The 27,886-nt window shown below is 50.9% G+C and overlaps 10 protein-coding genes across 17 annotated transcripts; 6 read left to right on the forward strand and 4 right to left on the reverse strand.

Moving 5' to 3' along the window:
• The first annotated feature begins 39 nt into the window (after positions 1–39).
• On the forward strand, positions 40–1,378 carry H257_13774 (hypothetical protein). Its single transcript, XM_009841425.1, has 8 exons — positions 40–206; positions 268–323; positions 371–436; positions 495–746; positions 856–957; positions 1,022–1,054; positions 1,137–1,184; positions 1,245–1,378. Exons 1-8 carry the CDS (start codon positions 59–61, stop codon positions 1,332–1,334), a joined length of 795 nt encoding a protein of 264 aa, XP_009839727.1. The 5' UTR covers positions 40–58; the 3' UTR covers positions 1,335–1,378.
• Positions 1,379–2,114: 736 nt separating this feature from the next.
• Positions 2,115–4,563, reverse strand: H257_13775. 2 transcript variants are annotated; one of them, XM_009841427.1, is made up of 5 exons: positions 4,108–4,563; positions 3,973–4,056; positions 3,813–3,918; positions 2,866–3,308; positions 2,115–2,334 (listed from the first exon to the last, which is right to left on the reverse strand). In XM_009841427.1, exons 1-5 carry the CDS (start codon positions 4,521–4,523, stop codon positions 2,166–2,168), a joined length of 1,218 nt encoding a protein of 405 aa, XP_009839729.1. In that variant the 5' UTR covers positions 4,524–4,563; the 3' UTR covers positions 2,115–2,165. The 2 variants fall into 2 exon arrangements, with proteins under 2 accessions (XP_009839729.1, XP_009839728.1); XM_009841426.1 differs by lacking the exon at positions 2,115–2,334 and having other exon boundaries at positions 2,789–3,308.
• Positions 4,564–4,999: 436 nt separating this feature from the next.
• On the forward strand, positions 5,000–8,708 carry H257_13776 (hypothetical protein). 3 transcript variants are annotated; one of them, XM_009841430.1, is made up of 8 exons: positions 5,000–5,183; positions 5,236–5,311; positions 5,371–5,673; positions 5,820–5,906; positions 6,009–6,179; positions 6,739–7,254; positions 7,799–8,053; positions 8,146–8,708. In XM_009841430.1, exons 1-8 carry the CDS (start codon positions 5,017–5,019, stop codon positions 8,425–8,427), a joined length of 1,857 nt encoding a protein of 618 aa, XP_009839732.1. In that variant the 5' UTR covers positions 5,000–5,016; the 3' UTR covers positions 8,428–8,708. The 3 variants fall into 3 exon arrangements, with proteins under 3 accessions (XP_009839732.1, XP_009839730.1, XP_009839731.1); XM_009841428.1 differs by having other exon boundaries at positions 7,799–8,708; XM_009841429.1 differs by lacking the exons at positions 7,799–8,053; positions 8,146–8,708 and having other exon boundaries at positions 6,739–7,487.
• Positions 8,546–10,439, reverse strand: H257_13777 (hypothetical protein). Its single transcript, XM_009841431.1, has 6 exons — positions 9,713–10,439; positions 9,602–9,660; positions 9,469–9,546; positions 9,312–9,410; positions 8,974–9,249; positions 8,546–8,911 (listed from the first exon to the last, which is right to left on the reverse strand). The coding sequence occupies exons 1-6, from the start codon at positions 10,308–10,310 to the stop codon at positions 8,570–8,572; spliced, it is 1,452 nt and encodes a 483-aa protein (XP_009839733.1). The 5' UTR covers positions 10,311–10,439; the 3' UTR covers positions 8,546–8,569.
• Positions 10,440–10,519: 80 nt separating this feature from the next.
• H257_13778 (hypothetical protein) lies at positions 10,520–16,070 on the reverse strand. Its single transcript, XM_009841432.1, has 7 exons — positions 15,932–16,070; positions 15,690–15,882; positions 14,873–15,631; positions 13,877–14,484; positions 12,770–13,511; positions 11,478–12,141; positions 10,520–11,412 (listed from the first exon to the last, which is right to left on the reverse strand). Exons 1-7 carry the CDS (start codon positions 16,021–16,023, stop codon positions 10,958–10,960), a joined length of 3,513 nt encoding a protein of 1,170 aa, XP_009839734.1. The 5' UTR covers positions 16,024–16,070; the 3' UTR covers positions 10,520–10,957.
• Positions 16,071–16,861: 791 nt separating this feature from the next.
• H257_13779 (hypothetical protein) lies at positions 16,862–18,206 on the forward strand. Its single transcript, XM_009841433.1, has one exon. The coding sequence runs from the start codon at positions 16,916–16,918 to the stop codon at positions 18,101–18,103; it is 1,188 nt and encodes a 395-aa protein (XP_009839735.1). The 5' UTR covers positions 16,862–16,915; the 3' UTR covers positions 18,104–18,206.
• A 338-nt stretch (positions 18,207–18,544) lies between these two features.
• On the forward strand, positions 18,545–19,892 carry H257_13780 (hypothetical protein). Its single transcript, XM_009841434.1, has 2 exons — positions 18,545–18,642; positions 18,693–19,892. The coding sequence occupies exons 1-2, from the start codon at positions 18,563–18,565 to the stop codon at positions 19,771–19,773; spliced, it is 1,161 nt and encodes a 386-aa protein (XP_009839736.1). The 5' UTR covers positions 18,545–18,562; the 3' UTR covers positions 19,774–19,892.
• A 717-nt stretch (positions 19,893–20,609) lies between these two features.
• H257_13781 (hypothetical protein) lies at positions 20,610–22,058 on the forward strand (the record flags this gene model as incomplete). The annotated part of the gene is made up of 1 exon (XM_009841435.1): positions 20,610–22,058. One exon carries the CDS (start codon positions 20,610–20,612, stop codon positions 22,056–22,058), a length of 1,449 nt encoding a protein of 482 aa, XP_009839737.1.
• Positions 22,059–22,309: 251 nt separating this feature from the next.
• On the reverse strand, positions 22,310–25,212 carry H257_13782 (hypothetical protein). The gene is made up of 4 exons (XM_009841436.1): positions 24,515–25,212; positions 23,765–24,187; positions 22,943–23,339; positions 22,310–22,639 (listed from the first exon to the last, which is right to left on the reverse strand). Exons 1-4 carry the CDS (start codon positions 25,160–25,162, stop codon positions 22,353–22,355), a joined length of 1,755 nt encoding a protein of 584 aa, XP_009839738.1. The 5' UTR covers positions 25,163–25,212; the 3' UTR covers positions 22,310–22,352.
• Positions 25,213–25,455: 243 nt separating this feature from the next.
• H257_13783 (hypothetical protein) lies at positions 25,456–27,562 on the forward strand. Of its 5 annotated transcripts, XM_009841440.1 has the most exons (9): positions 25,460–25,596; positions 25,643–25,849; positions 25,899–26,026; positions 26,098–26,444; positions 26,581–26,644; positions 26,970–27,083; positions 27,162–27,210; positions 27,272–27,317; positions 27,416–27,561. In XM_009841440.1, exons 2-9 carry the CDS (start codon positions 25,669–25,671, stop codon positions 27,510–27,512), a joined length of 1,026 nt encoding a protein of 341 aa, XP_009839742.1. In that variant the 5' UTR covers positions 25,460–25,596; positions 25,643–25,668; the 3' UTR covers positions 27,513–27,561. The 5 variants fall into 5 exon arrangements, with proteins under 5 accessions (XP_009839739.1, XP_009839740.1, XP_009839743.1 ...); XM_009841437.1 differs by having other exon boundaries at positions 25,456–25,849; positions 27,416–27,562; XM_009841439.1 differs by having other exon boundaries at positions 25,460–25,849; positions 27,413–27,561.
• Positions 27,563–27,886: the final 324 nt, after the last annotated feature.

The raw sequence follows: 27,886 nt of genomic DNA on the forward strand, positions 1-27,886 counted from the left end.
TGTGATCTTATAAGATATGTGACCTTTCAGCGAGCCCTCCACAGATACAATTTCACACATGGCGTCGCGAAGCGCCTTCAAGTTTACCGACACCGCGGGCGGCGCAAGTGCCGAGTACCCTGCGCCAAGCACGTTTGACTCGTTGCATCACGGCAGTTCCAGCTCCGATCTGTCTTCGTTCGTTGACGACATCGACCCCAGCATTGGTATCTCACCTCATCCTTCCACCCGTCGCCCTTGACGCGCTCACATGCATTAACCCGTTAGCTGGTGGATATCGCGTCGTGTATGACCGCGAAACTCCATTTGAACTGCGCATCCAGGTACCATTCCAGCATCGCTTTCGTTCTTGTTGACCAAGGGAGTGTAGGACTCGGACAATGCACCGCAGCAAGTGGGCACTTTGGAAGCGATCAAAGTGAAGATCCTGCTACTTGTACGATGCATCTTGCATGAGCATACATCATACATGCCATGACGTGGCAACTTGTCAGGGCGACGAGAACGATCTGAAGGCGCTCAAGATTGAATTGTCGACTGAAACCGACCTCTTCTTCTACTACGCGCACGTGTGTGACCTGGAAGGGTTCCATCTCGTCCAAGAGCAGCAAAAGCTCATGGTCGACTTCTCCGACTACGCGAACGTCCTTATCCGGATGCTCAACAACTGCATCAAGGAGCCGCACAACCACATTGCCGTGTACCTCATGCAAGCGGACGGCCGCGCACGCCTCGACTTTATCCAGGTAGGTGCCGCACAATACGTGCACTGTGCGGTTTTGTATGGGTGCAGCACTACACCTGGTTTCTTACGAGGCGTTTTGTGTATGTATATATATGATATGGGTGCAATAGAACATGGAATACAAGTTTGTCGAGCTCTTGTCCGTCGACTTTGCGCGGTCGCCCGAGGAAATTGTGCGCCAGCACATCACGTTCCGGTACAACACGGTCAAGGTACATCTATATTCTCGATTGCCGGGCACCTAGGTGCAACACTCCACTCATGCGAATATGGTAGAATCGCGTCGTGGCGTTGCAGTCGCGCTTGCACGTACGTGTATACTATGTAGTATATATCTTATTAGGTCGTGGATTATATATATATATATATGCTGATAAGAGTATGGGTGCAGGAGGTGAACAACCTCGTCAAGGTCAAGAACCCGTCGTTGTTGTTGCAGGTAGGTTGTATATTCCAGTGGGCTGCACCCAATCTTGTGATCGACATGGTGATTTCTTAGCTACAAAAAGCGCCGCCGCCGCCTGCCGTCAACCCACGAGATGCGACGGGCGCCACAGCGTCATCGAGGAACCACAGCCGTTTCCATTAACAATGTAAATGAAATCAACATGCTGGTTGCTGCCCATGTCAAAGGTTACAGCAGGGTTTGTACGATCACGTTACTAGTATGTACTAGTACTCTATACTATTAATAGTTTACCTCACTACCACCGGCTGGAAGTACCATGACGCAAACCACACGCGACTGGGCAGCGTGCCTCACGCACTTACACACTCCACAAACAGTGGTTCTCCGCCCACTGGGCAACCCTCCGCCGACACTGGCACACCACATGCACCACCAATGTGGACAAAATTCACTCCGCCGGGGAACTCTTAACAACATTCGGTTCAAATGCCAACACCATGACACTGCCCCAACTGGCCATGACCGCCGCATACGCACGTGCAGGCCACGACACGACTCTAGCACTTCCGCCGCTGCCCCACACTACCACCGCCCACGGCCAGCATTCCCCGCCGATTCGGCCTCCGCGACCCCCCCCCAGACCCTGGAATCCCACCGCCAGCAGCCTAACCACACCGCTTTCCTGGAGCTCGCCGCCTATACACATAGGTTTTTTCAAGTAGTTCAGTCCGCTAGCTACAAACGCAGCTAGTACGCGGCCATTCCGTGCCTGCTGAGCGACGTTAACTTTACAACTTAATATCAATTTCCATACTATTAATAGTTAAAAAGTCGCAATTCTAACGGGATCAAGTACAAGAGACACATACGACTTGCAAAGGTTTTAGATTTTCTCCAATTATTTTAATAGTTTTGCTCCATGTTTCATCTTTTTATGGTATTTTTTGACAATAATATCAAGGCGATTTGATTTCCATCGTTACACGTGACGAGGATAGCTAATTTATTAGCTCATGGTTTATGCCTCTTGTTGAGCGGCTTCATGAGTTCCACCGGCGGCGGACTCGGGAACCGACTGCCGCCCGACGACGGCATGGTCGTGCGGAGCTTGGCGTTGTTCTCTTTCCGGATCTTCTTGGTCTGAAACTCATGTGACGGAATACACGGAATCGGCGGCAAACTAGACAAAACTGAGCCACATGTACTGAATGCATCGACACAACCAAGAATGGGCAGAAGAATGTAGCCAATCAGATTGCAGGAAATCTCCAGTTCAACCAATCCACAACGAAATGTGTGACTTCAATTAGTGTGACTGGCATCACCGCTGGACACTTTTGTACATACAACACATTCAAACAATCGATGGATTTGGCAAAAATTCACACAAAAATGTCCAAATGTTGGGTAAAATTTGAGCACATTTCACCCGTTGTATTGTGTGTTTTCCTCAAAATTAATTTCCTCCGACGAGCGATTGGTTGAATCAACCGCCGAACAATCACCGGACCTTCGAAATTTCATATAAAACAAAGTTGAAGAGGTATCTTTGTGACTGCAATACTACAATCAATATTTTTAGCCAATCAAATTGCAACCTTCATTCTTTGTAGCCAATCATATTTCTTTACTCGATTAGTTGGCGATTTCATCCATCCACAGGCAAATTTGATTAAAAGGCACAATATCATGCTCATTCCAAAGAACATACCTTTCCGGGTCATCGGGGGCGAACGGTTCGCTCTGAAAGTAGCGCGACCGCAGGGCGTCCGCCGCCGTCGGTCGCTTGGCCGGATTCAGCTGGAGGAGCGACAGCATCAGCTCGAGCGCTCCGGGCGGCAACTCGCGCGGCGGCACCCGCGCGCTGACTTCTCGCACGAGAACCTCGGCCAGGCGGTTGGGAATCGGCAGGTTCTCGGGCACAAACTTGGAGCTAAAGGGAAGCGCGGCGTGGTCTGGCCAGTCGGCCACCGTGGGCGACCCGCACACATCAAATATGCGCTTGATCTGGTCGATTTCGTTCTTGCCAGAAAAGAGCGGCCGCCCCACGTATAGCTCGGCAAAGACACACCCGATGCTCCACATGTCCACCATCGCATCGTACGAGGTCGCACCCAAGAGGAGCTCAGGACTGCGATACCACAGCGTCACAACCTGCGATGATGAATCAGACTTCGATACGGTTCTATCAAAAATACAATAATTGGTTTCCAACATGGACTACTACTACTATATATTAATATGGCGTGCACTTTGTAAACAACACAACCCACTACACCCATCGATATACATACATACATGCATGATTCACATTTTATAATTTTATTACATGGGCCACAATGAAAGATTAAAAATTGAACAAAAAAATACAGACGAAAGAAATCACGGAAAGGTTGACAAAGTCCTGACCATGTGATTTATATGATCAAAACTACAACATAAACACGTATATAATGTATATATATAATGTATATATATATATAATGTATATATATAATGTATATATATATATAATGTATATATATATATATATATAATGTATATATATAATGTATATATACAACACGACACTATTTTCGGAGGTACAAGGACAAGGTACTTTAAACTATAGAGTAGGGCCCCCCGACCAACTATCACATAAAAGTACGGTTGATATACCTTATTCGTAAACGGAAGTTCGCCCAAGGTGGATCGGGCGAGGCCGAAATCGGCGACTTTGAGCAAATGCTGAGGCGTGAGAAGCAAGTTGGAGCACTTGATGTCCCTACGTTAGGTTTCGGGTGATACTTGTGGGAATGGGCGGCGATGGAGAGCGTACCGATGGATCACGTCCGTGGCGTGCATGTACTTCATCACGTCCATCAACTGCATCATGATGGACTTGATTTCGACGTCGGTGAAACTACGTACACATGAGAACAACACACAAAACGTATGGAGCGTCAACACGTACGGGTATTGCCGGTCCAGGAGACCGGTCAGGTCGTGGTCGACGTATTCCAACACGAGGTAGATACACCCGCAAGAAAAATCCATCGGCACCGGCCCGCCACCTGCTGCTGGGATGTCGGCGTCTGGGTCGTCGTCCAGGTCGCCCATATCCAGTTCGTTGGTCACAATCACTTCCCTGAGACCCACGACGTTCCGATGTTTGATCGCTTTCAGCACCTTAATCTCACGGATCGTCGTCACTGGTAGCCCTTGGATTTCGTTCAAGCTTCGAATCTTCTTCAGCGCCACCTTCTCGCCCGTGTCTCGATGTGACGCCAGGAACACTTGCCCATACGTCCCAGCGCCGATGCATTCGATCTTCTCGTACACATCGATGCACGCATCACTCCATCCGTGGTTGGGTAGACCCAAACTCATGGCGGCGGGGTGGAGGTGGCGGCGCAGCAGGGTCGAAAACAAATCCGGATAATACAGATGCATCCGGAAGCAAACTACCGGTTAAATATTGAAATATCCGGATGTTTTGAACGACCACTTTTCAATTTGCGCGCGCAAAGCACCATCGCGACCTGGCAGCAGCACGTGGGGACGCGATGAGGGAGACGCTTCTTGATGCTGCATGAGCATGAAGATGATTCAACCTTCCATAGGACGAGATTGAGGAAATGACCGCCATGCAGCGATCCATTGTATGAAGGGTGACACGAGAAACTCTAGTTATTCGCCGTGTCCTTGGCGTGTGATATCGTCCTCGCCACGACAACAACCAAGGTAGGACGCGCTGGCGAAGATGTCTCTAATCCTATTCCAACAAGTGTTGTTGACAGATTGAAGGTGATATCCAAGATCCTGGTGAGGGTATGCAATGGTGTTGTATCACCCTAAAAATACATCTCGTTGCGAAACGACCATGGAGACGAAGCCGGCGCCAGCCGCTCCAAGTGGCGGCATGGAGACGGCGGTGTCGACTGTCCCTAAGATTCGCGACATTGGCACGATTGCGTTAGAAGCTCTTGGGAAGATCGACACTGTGCTGGCGTTCGAGCTGAGTGTCATGAACGACCACATGAAGGCCATGTACGCGCGAATCTCTCTCTCATCGTCACATATAGAATGTGCTCCATGGTAGGGAAGGCGAAAACGCGTTGATCAAGGCTGAGAACGATATGTTAAAGGCCAAGTTGGTGCAGCAAAAAGAAGACGAAGTACTGTCATCATAGAATACATACAAGCATACATACATAAGCTTGTACTATGGTTGTAGGCCGACATTTACTACTACTTGCACAAAAAGCTGGACGCAAACTACGAAGTGATTGCGCAGTTGGAAAGCGACATCCAAACCGTAAAACTCGAGCGCGACGCGATGGACAAGGCGTTCCACATCAAGCAAGACGAGACCCAAGACGCGTTTGCCAAGGAGAAGAAGGAGCTCACGGAGCGCATCGAAAGCGCCGAGGACACGCTTCATGCGCTCGAAGTGTTTCGTGAGCGCAAGATCGTTCTTGAAGACACGATTGCCGCCATGGAGTCGACGTTGGCGGCGGAAAAGGACAACCACAAAAAGGTACGTCGATATATATATATATATATATATATTCGATGATGATGTGTTTACTAAAGATATATATATATATATGTTACTAAAAGATATATAGTTCGAAGTATATATTTTTACTAATTGGTGACATGTTGGTTTGTTGGGGGGGGTAGCAAGTCGTGGAAATGGAGCGGCGCAATGTCCAGGAAAAAGAACGCATCAAGAAGGACATGCTCATGAAAATCAAAGAAAACAAACAAGTGGGTACAGATATATATATATTTAGTTTCTGTATATATATATATATATATATATATATTTGCAAGAATATTGGTTTGTGTACAATGCGTGTATGAACGTAGAATCTCTTGGCACGGACAGAAGATCAACTGGACACGACAACGAAGCGCACGATGATGGAGAACGACCAGATGATCTCGGAACTGCAGTACCAAAGCAAAGAAACAGAAAAACTCTTGGTAAAGTACAAGGCACTTGAAACCGAAGTCGTGCATCTCCGTCTTCAGCTCAAGGTAACACCAATAGATACTGGCCTACAATCCTCCATATGTCCATGTATGCTTGGTATGATACACTGTCGGACTGGTATAAATTCACAATGATATATTGTGAATTCGCTATAAAAGTCTGACATTCGCGTGGTTATCTAATCAATATTGAAGTTCACGCTGAAGTTCTGATTGGCTGACTATACTTGTCCTTTCTGTAATAGCCAATCAAATCCACTCAAAATTGGATTAACCAATAGCGTCGATTCATGATTCGATTGAGATTCGATTTGACGGGGTCTGGAAATTTGTACTACCGAATCCACAATATTTTACCCCAAACTTGGTAGACTTTTGTGCGGATTCTTTGCCAAATCGATCGATCGATCGATTCTTTGTACTGCCTTTTGTATGCAAAGATCGTCCAGTGTCACACCAATTTCAGTCACACACTAATTCGATGATGATGCAAGAGTGGATGATTTGATTGGCCACTTGATTCATGGGTTTTGATTGGTCGATCATCGATTGTGTGCGTTCGAACCGCACTATCGACTACTTGACGCATGTTGCTCTGTTGTAGGTGAACAAGGACACGGAAGTGGAAATGGCGAAACGGACGCATTTTTACCAAAAGCTCATCAAAAAGCTCAACGAACGCGTGCAGAGCGACCACGTGGCCGCGCGGACTCACGCCGCGCTCACGCAAGGCCAAGAGCGCACCAAGACGGACGTGAACAAGGCGAACGAGGACATGATCGCGCTGCTGCAGACCAAATCCAACGGCCTCGAGACGCAGCTGCGCACGCTGTGCGCCGAACTCGCAGACGCGCGCACTCATGTGGACGAAGCCCGCGCCGAGAAGCACGCGATGCTCGCGCAGCAGGACGACACGCTGCGGTTCCTGAGCGTGGCCATCCATGACATCACGCACCAGCTGGCCCTGAGCGGACACGGACACGCGGCGCCGTCGTCGCTCCATGCGTGGCAGGCCGGCGATGTCATTCCTGCGAAATTGGATGACCTCGCGCCTTCCGACGTGAAAAAAGTGCTGCAAATGCTCTTTGGCAAGCTACACGCATACCAAGCGGCTATTGTGGTGCGTATATATATATATATATATATATATTGGAATCGATGTGTGAAACATCTCAATATGCATGGGAACATGGGCTTTTCATGATTAGCATGGAATATTGCATGATGGGAAGGTAGGATTGAAGGATTGTTTATCGATACCTCCAGCGATATACTTATGTGACTACTACGGCTATATATAACAGCAGTGTAAAAAATTGAATATTATTTCGTATTGTCGATTTGATACAAATTTGGGGAAGGGGGTGCAATCGAATCGCGCCGACCAAACTGATCCACAATCGACCTGATTGGTTGAATTTCATTGAGAGGGTTTTGATTGGCTAATAATTTTGAGCTCATGTGAGGTAGCCAATCAAATCGATTTAAATTCCAACGAGAAACCACACCACAACACGAAATTTTACTCGAAAGCACAATACCTGCGCTATATTATGAAGGGGCGATGGATGGTGATATCGTGGGTCATTCGATATATATATATATATATATATATGCGTACTTGGTCGTGTCGTTCATTTGATAACATATATATGTATCGATAGCAAACCCGGCCAGTGCTGTATCCGCCAGTGGTGCCACCATCCCCTGCAAGTTCTTCTTCGTTGGGGGTGGAATTGCCGCCGTTGGTGCCCGCCAAACACCGCCAAGACCAGCTCGAGATTCTCAAGGCATTGGCGACCAGAGGGGATTCTGTCCAGCGAGCGACTCGTCCTGGAAATAGTGGCTGTGGGGTCTTGCTTGAATCTCCTCATGGCGTACCCCTCCGGTCCATTGCCGTCCAAACGCTGCCTGAATGGGTAGGCTACCACACCAATACATATATATATATAACCTACCACCACACCAATATATATATATATATATATATAGACATAACGACTTGATGTAGAGTGCCGAAAGCAAGCGAAACACTGGAGCCAGTCGCAACATTTCCACTTTGTATCATCACGTGGATCGAACCAAGAACCGCCCAAGGAACCGCCGCGAAGGAGACGGACACATTGGGCATGAAGATGGAGGCAGCTCGTCGGTCGTGACGACGGCGGCGGGGCGACTGGGGGCGTTGGTGCTGCTCTCCAAGGGATCATCGCGGCCAACCATCAAGACTCGAATCGTGTTGCCAGATGCCCACCGAATGTCTCTACCCAGTGCCACCGTCAGTCCAGGGTGATTTGATCCCAACCCAATCTCAGCACTTACAGTCTACCGTTCCGGTTCTTTGGGTGTTCTTTGGGTGTTCAACGGCGCTAGTACTACTAGTAGTACTTACTACTAGGACGGACCCACGATCGTGTTTGGTCGTATATATTAAATTAAACGGGACTTTGGTGATGATGGCGAAGGTGTTCCAGTTGCCGCTCCAGGGCGCGTCGCTCCGCCTTGATCGACTCGAGAGCCGACTGCATCGACGTGCCTTCTTCTTCTTCGTCCCTAGCGGCGGGTGCCGACAAGTTGCAACTCTCGGGGGACGTCGGCACTACCTCGGTGCAAAACTCGTGCGTGAGCAGCAAGAGGGCGTCCACATCATGCAGCAGCATCGAGTTCAACACATCCTCCTCCTCGTCATCATCATGAATAGTCGTCGCAACCGAGGGGTTTGGCCGGCCAGCAGTGGACCACGCCGTCCACGGCAACATGTATCCTCCATGGCTCCACTATATACACAAGTGTCAGACACGTGCATATTCATCTAGAACAATGGTATGTGTATACACACATGAAAGTCGGTCGATGAGGAAGACGAGGATGGCGGCGGCGGGAGGGTCGCGGGCAGCGTCCGGCACGCCAACATGCATGACTGGCCGCTGGAAATCGCATCGGCCAACGCCGACGAGTGCACGGCGCGGCTCGAAAAGGCACGGAACACAAGGAACAGCACATCCCGTTGATCATGCAAGTCCACGACAAGGCGCGCCGCCGCTCGTCTGGTGTCATCCACACAAGTGCCAAACTCCAACACGAATGCATTGGCATGATGGGCATCCAGTGAAACCTACCGCATAATGCAAGCTCCCGTGAGGATCAAACCATATGGAGATCTTGGATGCACAGTACTTGGACGGACGGGGCGTACAGCGCTTCCAGCGGCGGGAGGAGCGCCGACTCGCATGTTAGGCGGACGCGCTTGTCGTCCAAAAGTAACGACCAAGTGTCCTGCGCAGGATGGATGGATGAGGAACGGGATGTCCATGGAGGAAGATCATGAGCATACCTCGGGCGACCACGCCATGTCCATGGCGTTGTTGCCGCCGCCATCGCCGCAAATGGACACTGGCGTCCGACGCACGTTCTGAAACGAACGAGAATGAACATGCGAGTGAATAGTGGTAGTTGTTGATGAGTACCGTAAAGTATGCCGTGTGAGCGGCAAGCAAGGTTTCGACGCGGGACCGCACGGACGGATCTATGCACGTCTCCCTCCATGAGACGTTTCTTGAGACCAAGATGGGACGTACCTGCGACGAGCGGCCCATGCTCTATACACCCTAGCACGGCGTCGTCGATCTCGACTTGCAGCAGAAGCGACGCGCCAATGTCCTCGGCTGTCGGCTGGTACCAGTCCATGGACGCATGTGGGATGACCGCGAACTCGTCGTCATGGCGCGCGCGGAACCATGTGAACGTCATGTCGTAGCAGCAGTGGCTCAATGGTCGGCCGTTGAACACGGCAAACAGCATCTGTGTGTGATGGACGCCGCCCTGGAAGTGCATGTTGTCCACGATGCATCGAGGATCGCATTCGCCAAGCGCCATGCACCGATCTCGATTGTGCGACGACGACGGCGACATGGACGAGCTGTCACGACGGGGCGGCGACGTGCTCATGCCGTGGAAGCGTTTGAGTGCCTGAGTCGTCCATGTCTTGATGGACATAGCTGGTGTGGACGATGCGGATGGGAACGGGGAGGCGCTTCCGACGACGACGCTTCTTCTGCGGGGCGGACTGGGGGAGCCGCCTGTCATGGGTATGGACGGCGACGTTTGGTTCGAGGAGTGTCTAGGAGATGCTGGCGGCCGTTTCAGATTCTTCATGTCTTCGTTCGTCGTGCCCATCGGTGATGGCGGCGCGGGCGTATCTTTTGAGCGTCTTATCTGTCGCCGCACCAGCCGAATCGCAATCGCCGCCGACCCAAAAATACATTATGGCAAGCAGAGAGACAAAAACACCAAAATAAACACGAATTTCAAACGAAAATGTATGAAAATCTGATCATTTCCCCCAATATTGTGCCAAAAGGCGAATTTGAAACCGTTTCTTCTCTCTGAAACGACTTCCGACCATGTCAGAAGTCCGAGCAAGCACAAGGCGTCCGTGTGCCAGGAAGACGGCTTGGAAAGGCCTGCCATGGCGCTATTTGCAAGGAGGTGGAGATGCAGGCATGGTCTTGTCCTGCATCAACCTCACGATGACGACGAGACCACAGTGATTCGGCATCGAGGTGGGGATTCCGCGAACCGCGGCATGTACTGGATTGATGCTCAGTCTGTTCGATCGCATTGCTCTACCGCATCTCCCAAGTTTTGGAATCATCATCACCACCACCACCACCACCTCTATGACAGAGGCTTGGTTTGGGGATGTATAATCAACTCATAAGCGTTGCTACTGGTGCCCCAACGCTCATTCGTGTCGACATCTATATTTGCATCATCATATTCAATTCTTGTATCTCCTGGGTTCGTTTTCTCCTTGTCCCTTTCTACCACGCCTTCAATGACAGCGTCATCTTAATGTTCATCGCGGCCAGTTCGTTGGCGAGGTATCGGAACACATATGGCATGGCCACAGCCTCGCACCCGTCGCCCGTCCGGCACGTCGCGCACATCCACTGCTGTCGCTCTTTGCTCAGAATGGACTGGTCCGACTGCCCCGCCTCGCTCACCGATGCGCGCGCGGTCCACGTAGACAGCAAGCTGCCGCACTTTGTGCACACGGTCGCAATGTGTTTGTCCGAGCAGTTCATCAATCGATCGTGAAGGAGGAACGCACACCCGTGGGCCAAGAGCGAGTCGCGCTCCATCTCCCCAAACCGGATCCCACCCTTCTTCTTACGTCCCTTGAGCGGCTGCCGCGTCAGCGAGTTCATCGGCCCCGTCGCGCGCACCTGGCTCTTGTCGCTGACCATGTGTCGCAACCGCTGGTAGTACACGACCCCTGTAACACAAATCCCATGAATTTCAAACTTGTTATCCGGTTCCGGATAAATAAACCGGACGTACCCATGTAAATGTCGGCGTGCATGACCGTGCCGGTAAGGCCCGAGTAGAGCGGCTCGCTTCCCATGTAGTTGTAGCCAGCCTTCTTGAGGTACTTGCCGAACTGGTCAATAGCACGGTGTTCTTCGTCAAACTGGAACGGGGTCGCGTCCATGTACTCGCCGCGGAGGGCGCCGGCCTTGGCCGCCATGCTCTCCACGAGCATCCCAATCGTCATGCGCGACGGGAACGCGTGGGGGTTGATGATGATGTCCGGGCTCATGCCAGACTCGGCGAATGGCATGTCAGCTTGCGGCCACAGAATCGACAGCACACCCTTTTGCCCATGGCGAGATGAAAACTTGTCACCGATGATCGGGTTCCGCACGAAACGGAGCTTGATGCTGGCCTTGGTTGCTTGCGCCGTGTTGACGCCCGTGCCGTTGCCGAGCAGGTTGATCTGGTCGATCACGGCCGGCTCCGTCTCCTTGTGCTTGAGGAACGTCTCCTTGCCCGTGGTCTCGTTGATGTGGCACGCAATGGGATCGCCATATTCGACATGCTGCCCGACGTGGGGGAACCCATCGGCGTCCAACTTGGGCGTGAACAAGGTCGTGCCGTCGCCGTCTGGCTGGACGTTGCCAAAGTACGACTTAGTCGTGCTGTTCTCTTTCGGTGCAATGTCCACCTACAGGAATAATATATAAAAAACCCGTCGAAAACAAATAAACACAAGTGCCATTGAAAACTAATAAAAAATATTTCATCTATTGTCGATTTGATACAAATTTGGGGAGTGGGTGCAATCGAATCGCGCCGACCAAACCGATCCACAATCGATCTGATTGGTTGAATTTCATTGGGAAGGTTTTGATTGGCTAATAATTTTGAGCTCATCTGACGTAGCCAATCAAATCGATTTAAATTCCAACGAGAAACCACGCCACAACACGAAGTTTCACTCGAAAGCACAATATTGACGTCCAAAAGATAAATCAAGAAGTATTCAGCCCAATATATATATTGTTGTCCAATCGTCGATTGGCTCAAGAGAAGGATAAAACAACCACCAAAGCCAATGAAAATCACGTTCTGTCGAATTTCTGCCAATCAAAACTCTGAATATCACCCCATTGGCAAAACCCAAGTCTACAACATCCTATATTGTGTATGGTACAGTTTGTACAAGCTAAATGTGCATCATGTGCATACATATACATTCAAACCAATCAACTCATAACTCCAACTTTGAGTGAAAAATATACAATATATATTACCATCACCATATATATATATATATATATATTGCATAGTACCTGAATTTGCTTGTACACGGAGGCATGGCCAAACCCTCGTTCATAGCTCGACTTGTTGAGAATCATCGCGTCTTCCATGTCGAAACCCGTGTACGAGATCACGGCCACGACAGCATTTGTACCTAACGGGTACTCATCGAGCTGAAACTCTTGCAGCCGCTCGTTGTGCACAATCGGCGCTTGGGGCGTCTGGATGCGGTACATTTTGTTGTCCGTGCGGTACGGAATCGAGTGCGCGGGGGTGCCCATCGTCTGCTTGGCCATCTGGCACTGGTACATATTCCGCGGACTCTGGTTGTGTTCACTGAACGGCGTAAGACTCGCCACCAGCGACAGCATATTGGTCGGCTTGATCTCCATGTGCGTCGTGCTGTCGCGAATGTCGGCGGGGAGCACGCCAATATTCATAAACACCTGCTCCATCGGGCCAATATGCTCGATCCACGACGTGTTGCGCTGCTTCACGGGCCGCGTGAACCGCGCCGCGTCCGCCGACAGAAACAGGCCCGGGAACGGCCCGCCTACCACCGGTAGGATCAAGCACACCTCCAGAGTCGGCACGACCCCGCGCTCCTTGCGGAGATGGGACTCTGGCGTGGCCTTGGTGAAGCGGAGCGCGGCTTCGAGCTCGACGCACACGGCCGCGGCCGCCGCGCCCACGAGTTTGCCATTTAGTAGGACCGGAAGGTAGTGATGCGGTGCCACGAACGATCCGTCGCTAAACCCCGTCGATGGAATCATGCTACAAAGAACCACCATATGTGACGCGGTGATTTTTTTCTTTTCGATCCACTATCCACTCGATATATATATATATAGATTTACTCGATATATATATATATATAGATGGAACCACAACGAGACTTGGGGATTGGCAGACACATAGAGACATGTCCATTCTGTCAAGAGCCAATCACATCCACTTAAAAGAATGAAAAGTAGCCAATAGCGTCGATTCGTTGAGTTTCGATATTTATTCGGCAGTTCCGAATCCACAATCACCAAACATAAATCAAGACATAAATATAAAATCAAGACATATATGGAAAAATCAAGATATTAATATTAAAAGCCATACACAAACCATCAGTAGTCAAACGTATGTACCCGAGGTTTGCAAGGAACCGCGCGAGCTTGAGCTCCTCATCGGCGGCGGTCTCGGGAGTGTACGGCGGCGACGTGACGAGCTGGCACTCGACGGCCAAGTGGTTGAGCAGCCCACACGGGGACCCGTCCGGCGTGTGCACGGGGCACATGAACCCCCACGAGTCGGGCAGGAGCTTCCGCACCGTGGTGGTTTTCATGGTTGTAAAGAACTGGCCGCGATGGACGCTGCGAAAGTGAGAAAAGTAGCGGTAGTAGTTGAGCTTTTCCGCCACGACCGTGTACCCCGCCAGCTGCATGAGGTCGAGTCCGCTGGACGTGCGCAGGTTGCCCGTATTCAAAAAGTAAGTCAGCGCGTGACCGATGTTTTGTGTCCGGTCCCACACCTTCTTTAGGTAGGTTGCGTCGACGACTGCGGGCTTGGCTTTGGCGCCTTCGATCTGGCCTTGGATCGACGCTAGCATGTCTTGGAGGCGTTCCTTGAGAATCATCAGGTACAAGTGCCCTGGAAGGAGCAGTTCGTGGTTCATGAGCGAATCCGGGTTGTCTTCGCGGATATCGCCTTTGGCAAATGCATACAGCTTACGCAGCATCAAGCATAGCAACTCGACCTACAACAAGGACGAGATAAGGAGGGAGTGCTCGAGTCGTGGACAGACGAGATACGGTAGGGTAGTTATGGAGAATGAATCATAATGTATACAAGAATCATTGGATTGACCCAATCAGATTGCACCAAACAACCATCCTCCTCCACTTGAATTAGTGTGATACCAACGACACCTGTGTTTATATTCAACGAATTTGGCGCCGAAATGTAGCCAAATTTTGGGTAAAAGGACAATAAAAAGAAAGGAAATGTATGGAGCAGCACTCGTATAAACGCAAATTTGAATAATAAATAAATAACAATATCCTCGGCAACAACGTTGAGTATTATATATATATATATATAAATATTCGAAACAATAATATATTTTTTGGGTTGTCGTCACGCACCTTTTGTGCCCGCCCTTTTTCACCAGGTTGAATATGCACGAAGACATACTCGTCGAGAAATCGGTTGCCCACTTGGATGTTGGTCATGTCCGTCGACAAGTATGGCAGCACATGGCGAAAGTGTTTGCCGAGATATGCCAATGCTTCGTCGCGCGAGTACACGGAGAAGCGCTTGGACTCGCGCAGGATGAGCTCCATGCGGGCCGCCAGGTACGTGTTGTCGACGTCGCCGCGGACGACGCGGTCGTAAATCTCGCGGTCCGTGAGGGGGTACAGAGCCTTGAGGAGGAGCCCCGCGGGTACCATAAACTCCTGCTTGCGCACGCCGAGACGGATGGTGGCGTTCCCGTCGAGGAGGTAGTGCAGCGTCAAGGTCACGGCGCTCTGGTCGCGGCGGACGCAGCGCATGGTGACACCGAGCTCCGAGTACAAGTCGCCGCGCTTGCTGAATGCGCCGCGACGGACGGCCATGATGTGGTGGCGGCGGGGCATTTGCAGCAGCCGCACGCATCGTTCGTTGCCATTGCAGATAAAGTACCCGCCCATTTCGTTGGCCTCTTCGCGGGCTTTGACCAGCTCTGGCGGCGACAGATTGGCCAAGTGGCACCGCTGCGACCGCACCATGATGGGAATGTGGCCCACCGTGCGCTGGAGGTGCTCTGTGGTGGACCCGCCCACGAACGAACGAGCGAGCGTGACAATCAATGGCGCCGTGTACGAGATGCCGCGCTGGCGGCATTCCGCGGGCAGCAATGTCTTCTGCTCACGGGATCTTGCATGAGACACTAGAAGAGGAGGTATGAGGTAGGTAGGTTACCGAGTGGCCGCCCGTGGCGTCGGACGTCGGGTATCCAATTTGCACGCTGTCGATCCAGACAGTCATCTTGTTGCCGTGACCGACGTCAATGGTCAACGGCAAGATGCTGGCCACGGCGTAGTCCAAACCTTCCGACAGCATGAAGTTGAACGAGTCGACATGTGGCGCGACCAGTTTTTGGAGGTTGGCATTCCTACAGGTCCAACACGTGAGAAGATGGAGAGCCGACGACGACGACGTACGTCTTGGGCGGACATGATGCGGCGGCGCTCGTGGGGTTTGTCGCCGGCCATGACGTGCCAAACTTGGCTTTCTTTGTCGACGATGGAGCCATGCTGATGTCGACTTAAGCGTTGAAGCACCAGAGTTCCAAGCAATAAGCCGTGGCGGCGAGTGGTCATCCCGCCAGCCAATCAAAACGCCGCAAAAAATAAACGGTGGCAACCACGGCTACATGGCAGAGCCAATCGTTTGCCTCGAATCAAAACCTCCAGAATTTAATCCTCATTTAATGTCAAAGGATGGAAGGATTGTTTCAACTTTCGACAACTACCGGTTTGTATGTATGGGTGTCGGCAGATGTCCGCCGAAGTTCCCTAGTTCACTGTACAGTACTGAAGTACACTTTACAATACCAATACATAATACTGCGTAGTACTGTGCAATAGTAAGCTCACATGCATTGTATACCGGTAGCTCCTTTGTAGCTGCTCTTAAGATTGTGATAACGTTAAAATGGTTTACAGTCATGACTTCGTTCATCTATTAATAATATAAATGCGAAAATGAATCTGACCCTACAGTAGCCAAAGTTGGTGTCAAAACCCTGCCAACCTCGGATAATGGGTGACCTCCGAATTTCTTGAAAACAAAACAAATATTAATATTATTGTAGTATTTTTTGTACAAGGATTGAGCAAATTATGCCTCAATTGAGTATAAAACGGATGTTACAGTAGTTCATGGACGACTCAACTCAATGTACGTCCAAATAACCAACTTTGCTAAGCAAAACATTATATGTCCAATACTTCAAACTAATTAGCATACAAGTAAACAGTACGAAATTGACTATTAATTATGTATTCAGCGTCGTACGTCCTGAAGTCAGAGCTAATCTGATTGCGCTCTGCCCAATCCCCGGCTCACGTCGTGCAGGGTCATATCATGCGCCTGCCCTGTGCCGCCGACGCAAGTCTGCGTTTACTTTTGAATTCACGCCCATCATGGCAACCGCAGCTCCCGCACTTTTCGAACCTCTCCAAGTCGGCGCCGTGACACTCCGCCACCGTGTCGTCCTCGCGCCTCTGACGCGTTACCGCGCTAGCGCCGTGGAAGGCGACGACGAGAGCATTGCCACGGACATCATGGCGACATACTACGGCCAGCGCGCGTCTCCCGGCGGTTTGCTCATCTCCGAGGCGTCTCCGATCTCTCCCGAAGGCCGACCGAACATCCTGGCACCGTCCATCTACACCCCGTTGCACGCGGCTCGATGGAAGCCCGTGACCGACGCGGTGCACGCCAAGGGCGGATTCATCTTCCTCCAAATGTGGCACGTAGGTGCATGGTCTCACTCTGGTTTTGACGTGAAGGGCCGCCCGCCGGCGTCGTCGGCCGAGTTCGACATGGAGCCTGGCACGGGTCGGTTCAACACCCGCGACGGACTAAAGCCGCGCGACCCCAAGACGCGCATGTTGAGTACCGACGAGATCGCGGAACTCATTCAGCAGTACGTGCGTGCGGCCAAGCTGTCCATCGAAGCAGGTTTCGACGGGGTGGAGATTCACGGCGCCAACAGTTACCTCCTTGACCAGTTCATCAGCGACCACATCAACACCCAGCGCACCGACCAATACGGCGGCTCGTTGGAAAACCGCCTCCGCCTGCCAGTGGAGATCGCAACCGCCGTCGCCGCCGCCATCGGCGCCGACCGCACCGGCATCCGCTTCAGTCCGTACGTGAGCATCCAGGGCAAGCAAGACAGCGACCCGATCAATACATGGACCACGCTACTCAAGAAGCTCAATCCACTCAACCTGGCGTACGTCCACTTGGTGGAGCCCCGGATCCCCGGAAGCTGGGACCGCGTGCCCAACCCCGAGGAGCTCAACTTGAGGCCCTTTCGCGAAGCCTACGACGGCGTCCTGATCGTCGCGGGCGGGCACTCCGCGGCCACGGCGGAGGCGGCCGTCAAGCGTGGCGACGCCGACCTCGTCGCGTTTGGCCGCGACTTTATCTCCAACCCAGACCTGCCCAGCCGCATCGAGCACGGCCACCCGTTCACGCCCTACGACCGCACGACGTTTTACACCCCCGGCGAGGTCGGCTACACCGACTACAAGACGTGGGAACAGCTCCAGTCGGATAAGCACGACACGGCTGCTGACACGAGCGACGTGCCGGCCCCTTAACCCTATGTGTGAATCCATGTTGTCGAGGTAGTAGTACTGTACGCGGTACAGTAACGTTTACACTGTAAAGTTCAAGTACAAATCGCATGCGATTTACCCTGGCTGGTATTTTTCACACATTGAAATGTCCATGTGTACTGAAGGTTTGTAAACATGCGTACGACTTCAAATTGAAGGTAGGCGATACATTTTGAATTATGTATGCTTAATTTACTACGTTGTTTTACGTGCCTGTAAACCAGTACCATAATATGCTTGGTATTTGTATTGTACGTACCTTACCAAAATGAAAAAAGGCAGCAAGCAATCCGATATTTGTAAGCCAATCAAAGCTCTGATTTCAATTCTATTCAACCAATTAAATTGCAAGCTTTCGTCGAGTCATTGCCATCAGTAATCAAACACTGCCTGCGCCTTGATTTGGTGTCATTTTGAGAATCTTTGCGGTTTGACAGGGAAATGGCGACAACTCAGCTCTTCGAACCTCTCCAAGTCGGAAGCATCACCCTTCAGCACCGCGTCGTCATGGCGCCACTCACGTATGATGACACTTCCTCCTCATCTCCATTCTCATGTCACTCTTATATAGTCGGTACCGCGCGCATGCGTTGGAAGACGGCGTGGAGAACGTGCCGTCGGCGATCATGGCGACGTACTACGGTCAACGCGCGTCGAAGGGCGGGTTGATCATCTCGGAAGCGTCTCCAATTTGTCCTGAAGGTCGCCCGAACATCCGCGCCCCGTCCATCTACGATCCGTTGCACGTCGCGAAATGGCGTGCGGTCACCGACGCGGTGCATGCAAAGGAAGGGTTCATCTTCATGCAATTGTGGCACGTGGGTGGGAGTTCCCACTCGCTATTTGACCCGCAGGGTCGAGCGCCACCGTCGTCGGCGTCCTTCCAGATGGAAGGCAATCCCGTCAACACCCCCGAAGGTCCAAAGCCCCGTCAAGTGACACGAATGTTGTCCACCGCCGAAGTCCACGACCTCATCGCACAATACGTCCGTGCTTCCAAGCTCGCGATCGAAGCCGGATTCGACGGCGTCGAAATCCACGGCGCCAACGGGTACATCTTGGACCAGTTCATCAACGACCAAATCAACACGCAGCGGACAGACCAGTACGGCGGCTCGCTGGAGAACCGCGTGCGGCTTCCCGTGGAAGTGGCGGCCGCCGTCGCCGCCGCCATCGGCGCCGACAAGACCGCCATTCGCTTCAGTCCGTTCGGGTCGTTCCAGGGCATGAGCGACAGCGACCCAGTCAAGACATGGAGCACCCTCCTCAAGCTGCTCAGTCCCCTGCGTCTGGCGTATGTCCACCTCGTGGAGCCGCGCATCGCCGGCGGCTGGGATGCCGGCGACGCGCCCGATCCGACCGTGATCAACCTCACGCCGTTCCGCGCCGCGTACGATGGAGTGCTAATCGTGGCGGGGGGGCACTCGGCCGAGTCGGGCGCGGACGTCGTCGCCAGCGGAGGGGGCGATGCCGTCGCGTACGGCCGGTACTTCATCTCAAATCCGGACCTGCCCAGCCGGATCAAGCATGGCCACCCGTTCACGCCGTACGTCCGGGAGCTGTTTTACACGGAAGGGGAGGTCGGATACACCGACTACAAGACGTGGGACGAGCAGCTAGCGGGGCAAGTGAACCCGTCGGTGGCGTCGTAAGATGGTGTTGGCTGATAGAGTAATAGACAAGATGTTTGGGCGGGCGGCGTGTATGTACATATTATGGTGGAGGTGAATAATATGGGACCACGACGCGAATGTATGTGACGACGTCTCGCATGTGACGACGTCTCGCATGTGACAGAGTGCGATGGGATGGGGCGTCGTAGCTGCTAACTACAGTACAGTACTGTACTACCATGTACTACTTCGAAGTAGTACGGATTGAGATGTCACAGTAAACCACCAGATATGATATTATTACCCTCGTTTCTGACCCCTTGGCGTCTCGCCATACTATCGTGTGATCCACGAAAATGGAATGGTCGATTCATTAGCTAGTTAGTACAAATCGGTCTAATAAATCTAGTAATTAACGTTAACGGTAACCAGGTCAGGTTCACCGAAGCAACGCTAACATTATTGCTAACACTGTAAACCCTCAAAAGCACAGATTTCCAGAGATAGAGTTCGTACGTGCAGTACACCTGTATTTATTTATCAAATCATGGTCGTGCAAAAATGGGGGCATGACTGAGGTATTGTGATGGTCCAACGCTAGTCCACCAGTGTAATTGCCAGCTGTACATCAAGCACAGGTGGGTGCCTTTCGCTGCCTAGGTTAGGCTGGACTAACATCCCCATCACTCTGACTTAACATTGATTAGGAATGGATCTCCCCTGCCATACTATTACAGTAGTAACGTTAGTGGCGAGATTGACAGGCACGAGCGTTACAGGTAACGGGCGCGACATTCCATCCGGATATTACCGGATGGAATGCCCCTTGGCCGTTTCAGGTTTAGGTTGAATCCATGCATTGCACACTTTGGAAAATGACTGACGATGGATGTGTCGTGAGTTATGGAGAGCTCGTGGTGTTGGGGTACAGCAGCTACAAAAGAAGACAAGCCACTTCCGCAACCGTAGACAAGAGCCAGTGGGTCCCAGTGGGGGCGCCGAACTGCCACTTTGGCCTCGTGAAGCGACCTGTTGCCAATGCTCTAGTCCCGACGAAAACTGTGCTCGTTGAATCGTCTCTTCAAAAGCGAGCGTTTACACATGCGTTGGACCACGCGTTGCAGGCAACATCGAGCCGGTATGTATGTGTACCCGTCACCGACACCGCGACACTTGTGACAGAGTACGCCCCGTCGACAGCCAACCAAGCAGACATGTTTCAACTGGGGCGGCAGCCATCTCCATGCAACGACTTTGTCGTGCCGGGCCATTTGCATGGCGCCAAAGGCACTGTCGCTCGTTTCACGGCGCGGATCGTCTGTGACCGGACGCCGCCCTACACCTGTCGTGTGTTCGCTGGAGGTTTCGACACGGACCATCAAGTCATGGTCCCACTGAACGCGCCGAAATTCTGCCCCACCTGCCAACAATGGACTTCCACTTGGTCAAGAGACCATGCCAAGTGTATCCTTCCTATGGTATCGACGAGCCATGGTGGTGGCAGCAGTGGCGATGACCTCAAGATCACCGTGTGTGGGATACAGTCCTCTACAGGTTCAACAGCCACGCACACTGTGGATGCGCTGACCCGCAATGGCCTTCGCCTCTGGCGGCCAGACTCCCAAACGTGGGCTGAAGTGTCTGTGCATGGGTCCTTGTACGCTGTCCCCACGGCTTCGTCCAGCACTTCATTCGCGCGACCCACTGGTTCACCCATAACGACGGAAGCTGTGCTAATGCACGGCAGCATTCTAGACATTGGAGGTGTTTACGTCAAGTTTGTCCTTCGTCCGAGCTCAAGACCTGTTACTTCACTGTTGCTAGAGCTAACAACGCTTCACTGTCCAGTGCAGCTGACCCCGCTGCACTTCACCAACCACCACCCACAAGCCAAACCACAACATGTTCCCATCGACAAGGACCAAGTTGTTCCTGCATACATTCCACGTGGCTTGCAGCCGCACGTGTATCCTGCCTGTGGCCACGTGTGTGGATACAACGCCCAAATGGCGTCGTCATGTCCACTCTGTCGCACGCCGAGTTCGCTCGTACCCCTTCAACTCGCCCCGTTGAATGGCCACCGATTAGTCTGTGACGACGTTCCCGGGCTTCCGGGCTACGTGTTCAATCCGTGCGGGCACATGACTGGGGCGACGCTGGCGGCAGAAGCAGTGGCGTTGCGGGTGCAAAGCTCCGGCAAAAGCATCTGTCCGTTCTGTGCAAAGACCCTCGACAGTCTCCGTCCGTACTCGAAATTGTACTTTTACATCGACGACGACGACGATCATCAGCACCCTATGGACACCGTCGGCGCCATAGCATAAACCTCGAGTCATCTATATGTTACTCCTAATAATTATAGTACAGTTGGTTCGCTGTATTATAGTACTAAAAATAGTTGTACAGTACTATTGTAGTACTAATAATTAATAATACAATACTATTATAGTGCAGAATATTCACAACCCGAACGTTATCACAATGTGTGCGGGTTGTTGACATGGCGAGGCCTTCATAGGTCGTCCGTGTATTGGAGAACGGTTCGGTTGAAACGTATCCATTTGGCTGAAAAATGGACCCCTTTAAATTGCAATATATTTGTCAATACTATTAATATATTATCCTTTCTTCTTGGCCGGCGAGTGGGTGGTGGCGGCGGCATTGAACTTGGACGACGGGGTAGGAGATTTGCTGCTGCTGCCTCGACGTAGTCCCTTGAGGGTCTTGAGCTTGAGCTCGTCGCGCGACAGCGGATGCATCTGGTCGGCCTGCTCGACGTTTTCCTCGTCGTCGGATGAATAGTCTTCCAAGTTGGGGGGGTTGATCTGAAGCGGATCGCCGCCCATGGGCGCCGTGGGGCCGATGCCGAGCACAGCGTGCAAGAGATGCGACGACACGCCATGACCTGCAGCCAAAAGTAAATTCAAGTAGAAAGATCAAACGTGTGTCCATATATATATATAACAATCATCACACTAAATAAAATGCAACAACTATTACACGAACGAATAAGCTTTGATTTTACAACATTTTTCAAGCAAACCCCCCCAAAACGAATAAACCCGAGTAACGTTAAAAAGTCAACTGAGTAGATATTGCAGGTGTCGTCACGTCCAAAGTAGTCGCGTATATATATATATATACAAATATAAACGCACACATATCCCATGTATAGCCAGCCTGCCTTTCATATACTGTATTGCCGTACCCGAAGTGTGATGGGCTGCTGCGGCCGCCGCCGCCTCGGGGGGTACGTCGACGCTGGCGTTGCGGTGCTTTTGATACGCGGCGTACACGTGCAGGATTTCGTTTGTGCGCTGTTCGACCATGCCCAGGTACTGCATCATGTTGACTTCTGTGACGATGTTGTCGCCCAGCATCTCACACATGGCTTGGGCGTTACACCCGATCTTGGCAAACAGCGTGTGGATTGCCAGCTTGACGGCGTTGATGTTCTTTTGCGCGTCGTTGTACTTGGTCTCGTACTTGTCGGCCGCGTGCTCGGTGCTGGACAGCTTCGACTCGAGCTCTTTTAGCAACTGCTTGTGTTGGTGCGCGTCGTCCCCGGTTTCCTCCGAGTACTTGGCCTCTTCCGCCTTGAGCGACTATCGTATTACATAGTTTCAACAGTCGGCAATGTTAGTGTGGGGATATATATATGGGATACAATTTAGAGGAATAGTGGGGGAGGTAGGGGAATATAAGGAGGATGCAGGGGGAATGCAGGGAAATGAAAGGTGCATCGGATAAACGTAGGGGGGATGCAGGGAAATGTGGGGGGGTGGCAGGGGGAATGTAAGGAAACGCATATCACCAAATCGGCAGACCATCGATCGACCAATATCAAAACCTTGATCACGAATCAAGTAGCCAATCATATCCACTCTTGGGCCAATGCAACATCGAATTGGTGTGTGACACTGGACGATATTGTACGTACAAAAGTCAATCCAAACAATAATCGATCAATTTGGCAAAAAGTCCGCTCAAACGTCAGCCTTTACATTTGGGGTCAAAGGGACAATCGTACGTCGATGTAATCTTGCAGCTTTTCAATCTCGTTGGTCTGTTCGTTCACGTAATTGAACAGCGAAAAGTTCTGATCTTCGTTCTTGATAAAGGTCGTGACCAGCTCCTCAATGTCGGCGATGCCCGTGGCCGCTTTAAGCTTGGCAAACACTTCCTCGTAGTTTTGCACGCGCTCGACGCTCACTTGGACGTGGACTTTGTCCTTGACGGCGCCCCACTGCTGCCGCTGCAGCTTTCGTTTCAACGTGTCGTCGTCGCCCATATGCGCGGCGCTCTCCCGACGCTGGGACTCGCGGATCTGGGCTTCCCGGGCCAAATCAGCCCGCCGCTTGGACTCTTCGATCTTGTCCAAGAGCTCGCCAATCTGCCGACGGTGTTCGTCGGCTTCTTGCCGGTTCACTTGGTCGATGGCTTTGATTTCCATCTAAGTCGAACAGTATGTCCATAACGATATAGTTGTTTTGGTTGTTATGTAGTCTATGGTGTTGAAACGACGATGATGATGATTCTGCCGGCCGGTTTGATGGTCATATATATATATATATATATATATATGATTGTATTTGAGAAAAACGGAATCATAAACAGTAACGTGGATCGATAAAAAAGAAGAAAACAACATCACCCGATATGGTCTGTCAAAGTCTAGTTTGGATGCAATCGTCAAGGCAGACATTTCAATCCGATTATATATACATATATATACATTGACATCTCAGTCTCCAACAGAGAAATATATAATAATTCATACTTGAGCCGAGTCGCGCTGTTCGTAGCTGAGGTTGCTTAGCTCAATGATGTTGGCCATCTGCTTTTTGCGCTCGTTGTGGTCCTTTTCGAGTTTGCGGTAGATGTTGTCGAAGATCATGCGTTCCCGCCGGAGGTTGTCAATCTCCTCGCGAAGGATTTTGTTCTGGGCGAGGGCTTCATTGAACTTGACCAATGACTTGTCGAGGCGGTTCTCGAGGATGCGGATCTGCTTGTTCACCATGTGATGGTTCTCCTTGGCGGCGTTCACCCCGCCCATGTGCTTCTTCTGGTGCAGCACCTTGTGCTTCATGATGGTGATCTGCTGGCCCAGCGTGTCCGAGTGCTTGGTCTCGGCAGCGATCTTTTTGACAAACGTGTCGATCTGGTCCTGCATGCGGTTGATGCTCTCCTGCTGCGCGGTCGCGCTCGACTCGGTGATGTGCCGCGTCGCCAACGCCAACTCGTTCTTCATGTCTTCGTTGTCCCGCTTCAGTTTTTCAATCACAGTCTGCTGCCGACGCATCACCTGATGCGACTCGTCCGAGTACGACTTGCGGTTCATCTCCATGTTGCGGTACTCCCGTTGGAGGAGCGAAAAGTCCACGCCGCCTGGAGCACCACCGCCTCCTCCTCCCTTCATGGCGTCCATCGTCTCGGGAAGGCTGGCTAGGCGCAGTGGAAGCCGAAACTGCTGCGGCCGTTACGAAAGTACGATAACCGGATACTGAAACAGCAGTAACTTCATATGATTCCGGATAACTGGTTCACCTGATATAGATGAACCATCTATTATTTAAGAAGAGCGGCATAGGGTTCCGGATAAGATTACTTCGAAGCAAGTGGTTTACCTTATACAGATTTATCATCTATTATTCAAAAAGTAAATGAATTTCAAGTTTATTGCGTACTGAGACAGGCAGTCATCCGGATACTCTTGCTATGCCCAAAATAATCGAAGCACGTCCAAGATCGGACGGACAAATGGCTACGACGGAGGCCGACGTGCTGGGTCGGTATGAGCGCCGCCTCACAGAGAAGTATCGGTTTGGGCTGCATGTGATCATAGACCACATGAGCTGCCTCGTGAGTTTGCTCCACCACGCACAGACAGAACTGAAGAGCCTCGAAGCGCTGGCGCAGAAGAAGCTACCGCAAATGCTGCCCTTTTTGAACCTAGTGCACGACAAGATCAACGTTGTAACTCAGGCGACGCCGCTGTTCCTCGGGTACGACCACTTGCTTGCGTACATCAAGATTCTGCAGCAAGAGAAGCAGAGCTTTGACCCGCGTCCGCAACCGTGGAACGCACTTCGTCTGTACGACACGGACTACCAAGGTCCGTGGTCCACAACCTCCACCTGCTAAGCCTACAACTACCCGACTAGATCAATTTGCGACCAAAGTAGACGTGTTTACAACGTTGACCCAAGAGCTCGACGTCCACGTGCGTGAATTCCACGTCCAAGTCGAGCGGCATGCATCGTTGCTGCAACTGCTATCCCAAAAGCGCGAGGTGACGTTATCGTTATACCCCGAACTAACGCTACACAAAATGACGTTATCCACCACAACCAACCCAACTAGGCCATGTACGCCATACTTCAACAAGTGCAAAACCAGCAACTTCCGACCAACCTGAAAAAGCACAAGGCCGAGCTCAAGGGACTGTACGAGCGCAGCCTCGTCAAGTACAAGCAAGCGCTGCAGGCCGGTCCCATCAAGCTGGAGAAGCAGATCCAGCATGAGATCCGCCACTTCACCGCGCACTTGCGGTCCATGGTGCTGCCCCACTGGCGCGTCTGCCACACCGTCCGCCGCGCCAACGCCGAAGTCTCGCCAGAGAGTCCGCTCTCCAGTCGACAGCTTGAGCTCGTTGAAGCATTCATTTCGGTTGTGATGCACCTGCACGACCACGTGGGCGACTTTTGCAGGTACAATAGATACAATAAGGCCTTTCACACGTCCACGACTATTACGTGTGGTGGCCTTGATTTATTGATATATATATATAGAAGTATGTAGATTAGAAAATATATTAATATTGGTGGGTACGAATAATAATCATAGTACGGCCATGAAGAAACAAACGTTCTTGGACCAAGTGACTGCGTTTGAAATGGTTGCGACGAATGTACGTACGTGTGGTAGTTTGTATATATATATATATAATATATATATAAATTCTGTGGGTCTTTGGATGGCATGTCGTGTATATACTTTATATTATATATATATATTGGATTTTTGGTTTGGTGGTTACCGTGCTTGGTTTGTGACAGGTGTCAGGTTGACCGTAACGAATGCATAGTTCAAGCGACAGGCCATGTACATAAGTAGTTATATATAATATATATATATATCGAGTCACTTTATATAAATATATATATGTATATATATATCCAGTCACTTTATATATATATGATTGGTGTTGCACCCGTGAATAACTGGACTTTTAGGACTGGTTTGTCGTGTGTACGAGCCCGTTAAAGTTGAATTTCCACGAGCCACTAGACCAGCCTCTGTTTGGCGCGTACTGCGACGACCTCCAGCACCGCATGAACGAGCTGCATGTATGTCTGCTACGATATATATGTCCACTACCATATATAGTATATGGAAACGTGTTTTTCATATCGGACGATCCACAGACGTTGCGGAATTCCAACAAGTTTCAGTCGGCAGTGGCGCATTGCGAAGGTATGAAATATTATTAATTCGCCTGCAGATATAAGTCACATTTTTGTAAAAATTACCGTAGCGAGTCGGGTGGACGTGGGTCGGTGCTTTCTCAAAGTGGAGCACTCGTACGTACCGTAAAGTGATTTCCTGGCGTTGTTGCTCCATATACACAGTATATTGCAACGGCAGTTGGATCTAATTGGATTTGATTGGGGGATAGAAGACACACATACAAGAAGGACTGGTCGAAAGAAGAAGTGATGGCGGCGCTGACACTTGAAATCCAGGAGCTCGCGGCTGCGGATGGCCTCGTCGTGTAGTTGAGTAGATATTTTTCAAAGATAAATAATAAATATTCCTTGGAGGCGATTATAAACGATGAGCTGATGTGTGGGAAAAATTCTACTAGTACTTGAATTTTGATATTTTGGTCTGGTGATATATTCTTGTTTGAAGAGATTTTTCCTGAATCGATATATCTTTGTGCGTCGGGGTAATAATATATGTATTCGCCGCGGTAGCTTACATTCTCTTTCGATTCATATCGCGTTTATACATAATTTTAACATTGGGGATTGATCTTTGTCGGTCGAGATGTTATGTACTACTACTACTACCTCCGATTGGAAATGATTGATAGGTTTCACTTTGGTGACACTTGAAGAACTGTATCTCAGTTAAAATCTTCAGGTAG

Source organism: Aphanomyces astaci (assembly GCF_000520075.1).
Source record: "Aphanomyces astaci strain APO3 unplaced genomic scaffold supercont1.51, whole genome shotgun sequence".
Taxonomy (NCBI): Eukaryota; Oomycota; class Saprolegniomycetes; order Saprolegniales; family Verrucalvaceae; genus Aphanomyces; species Aphanomyces astaci.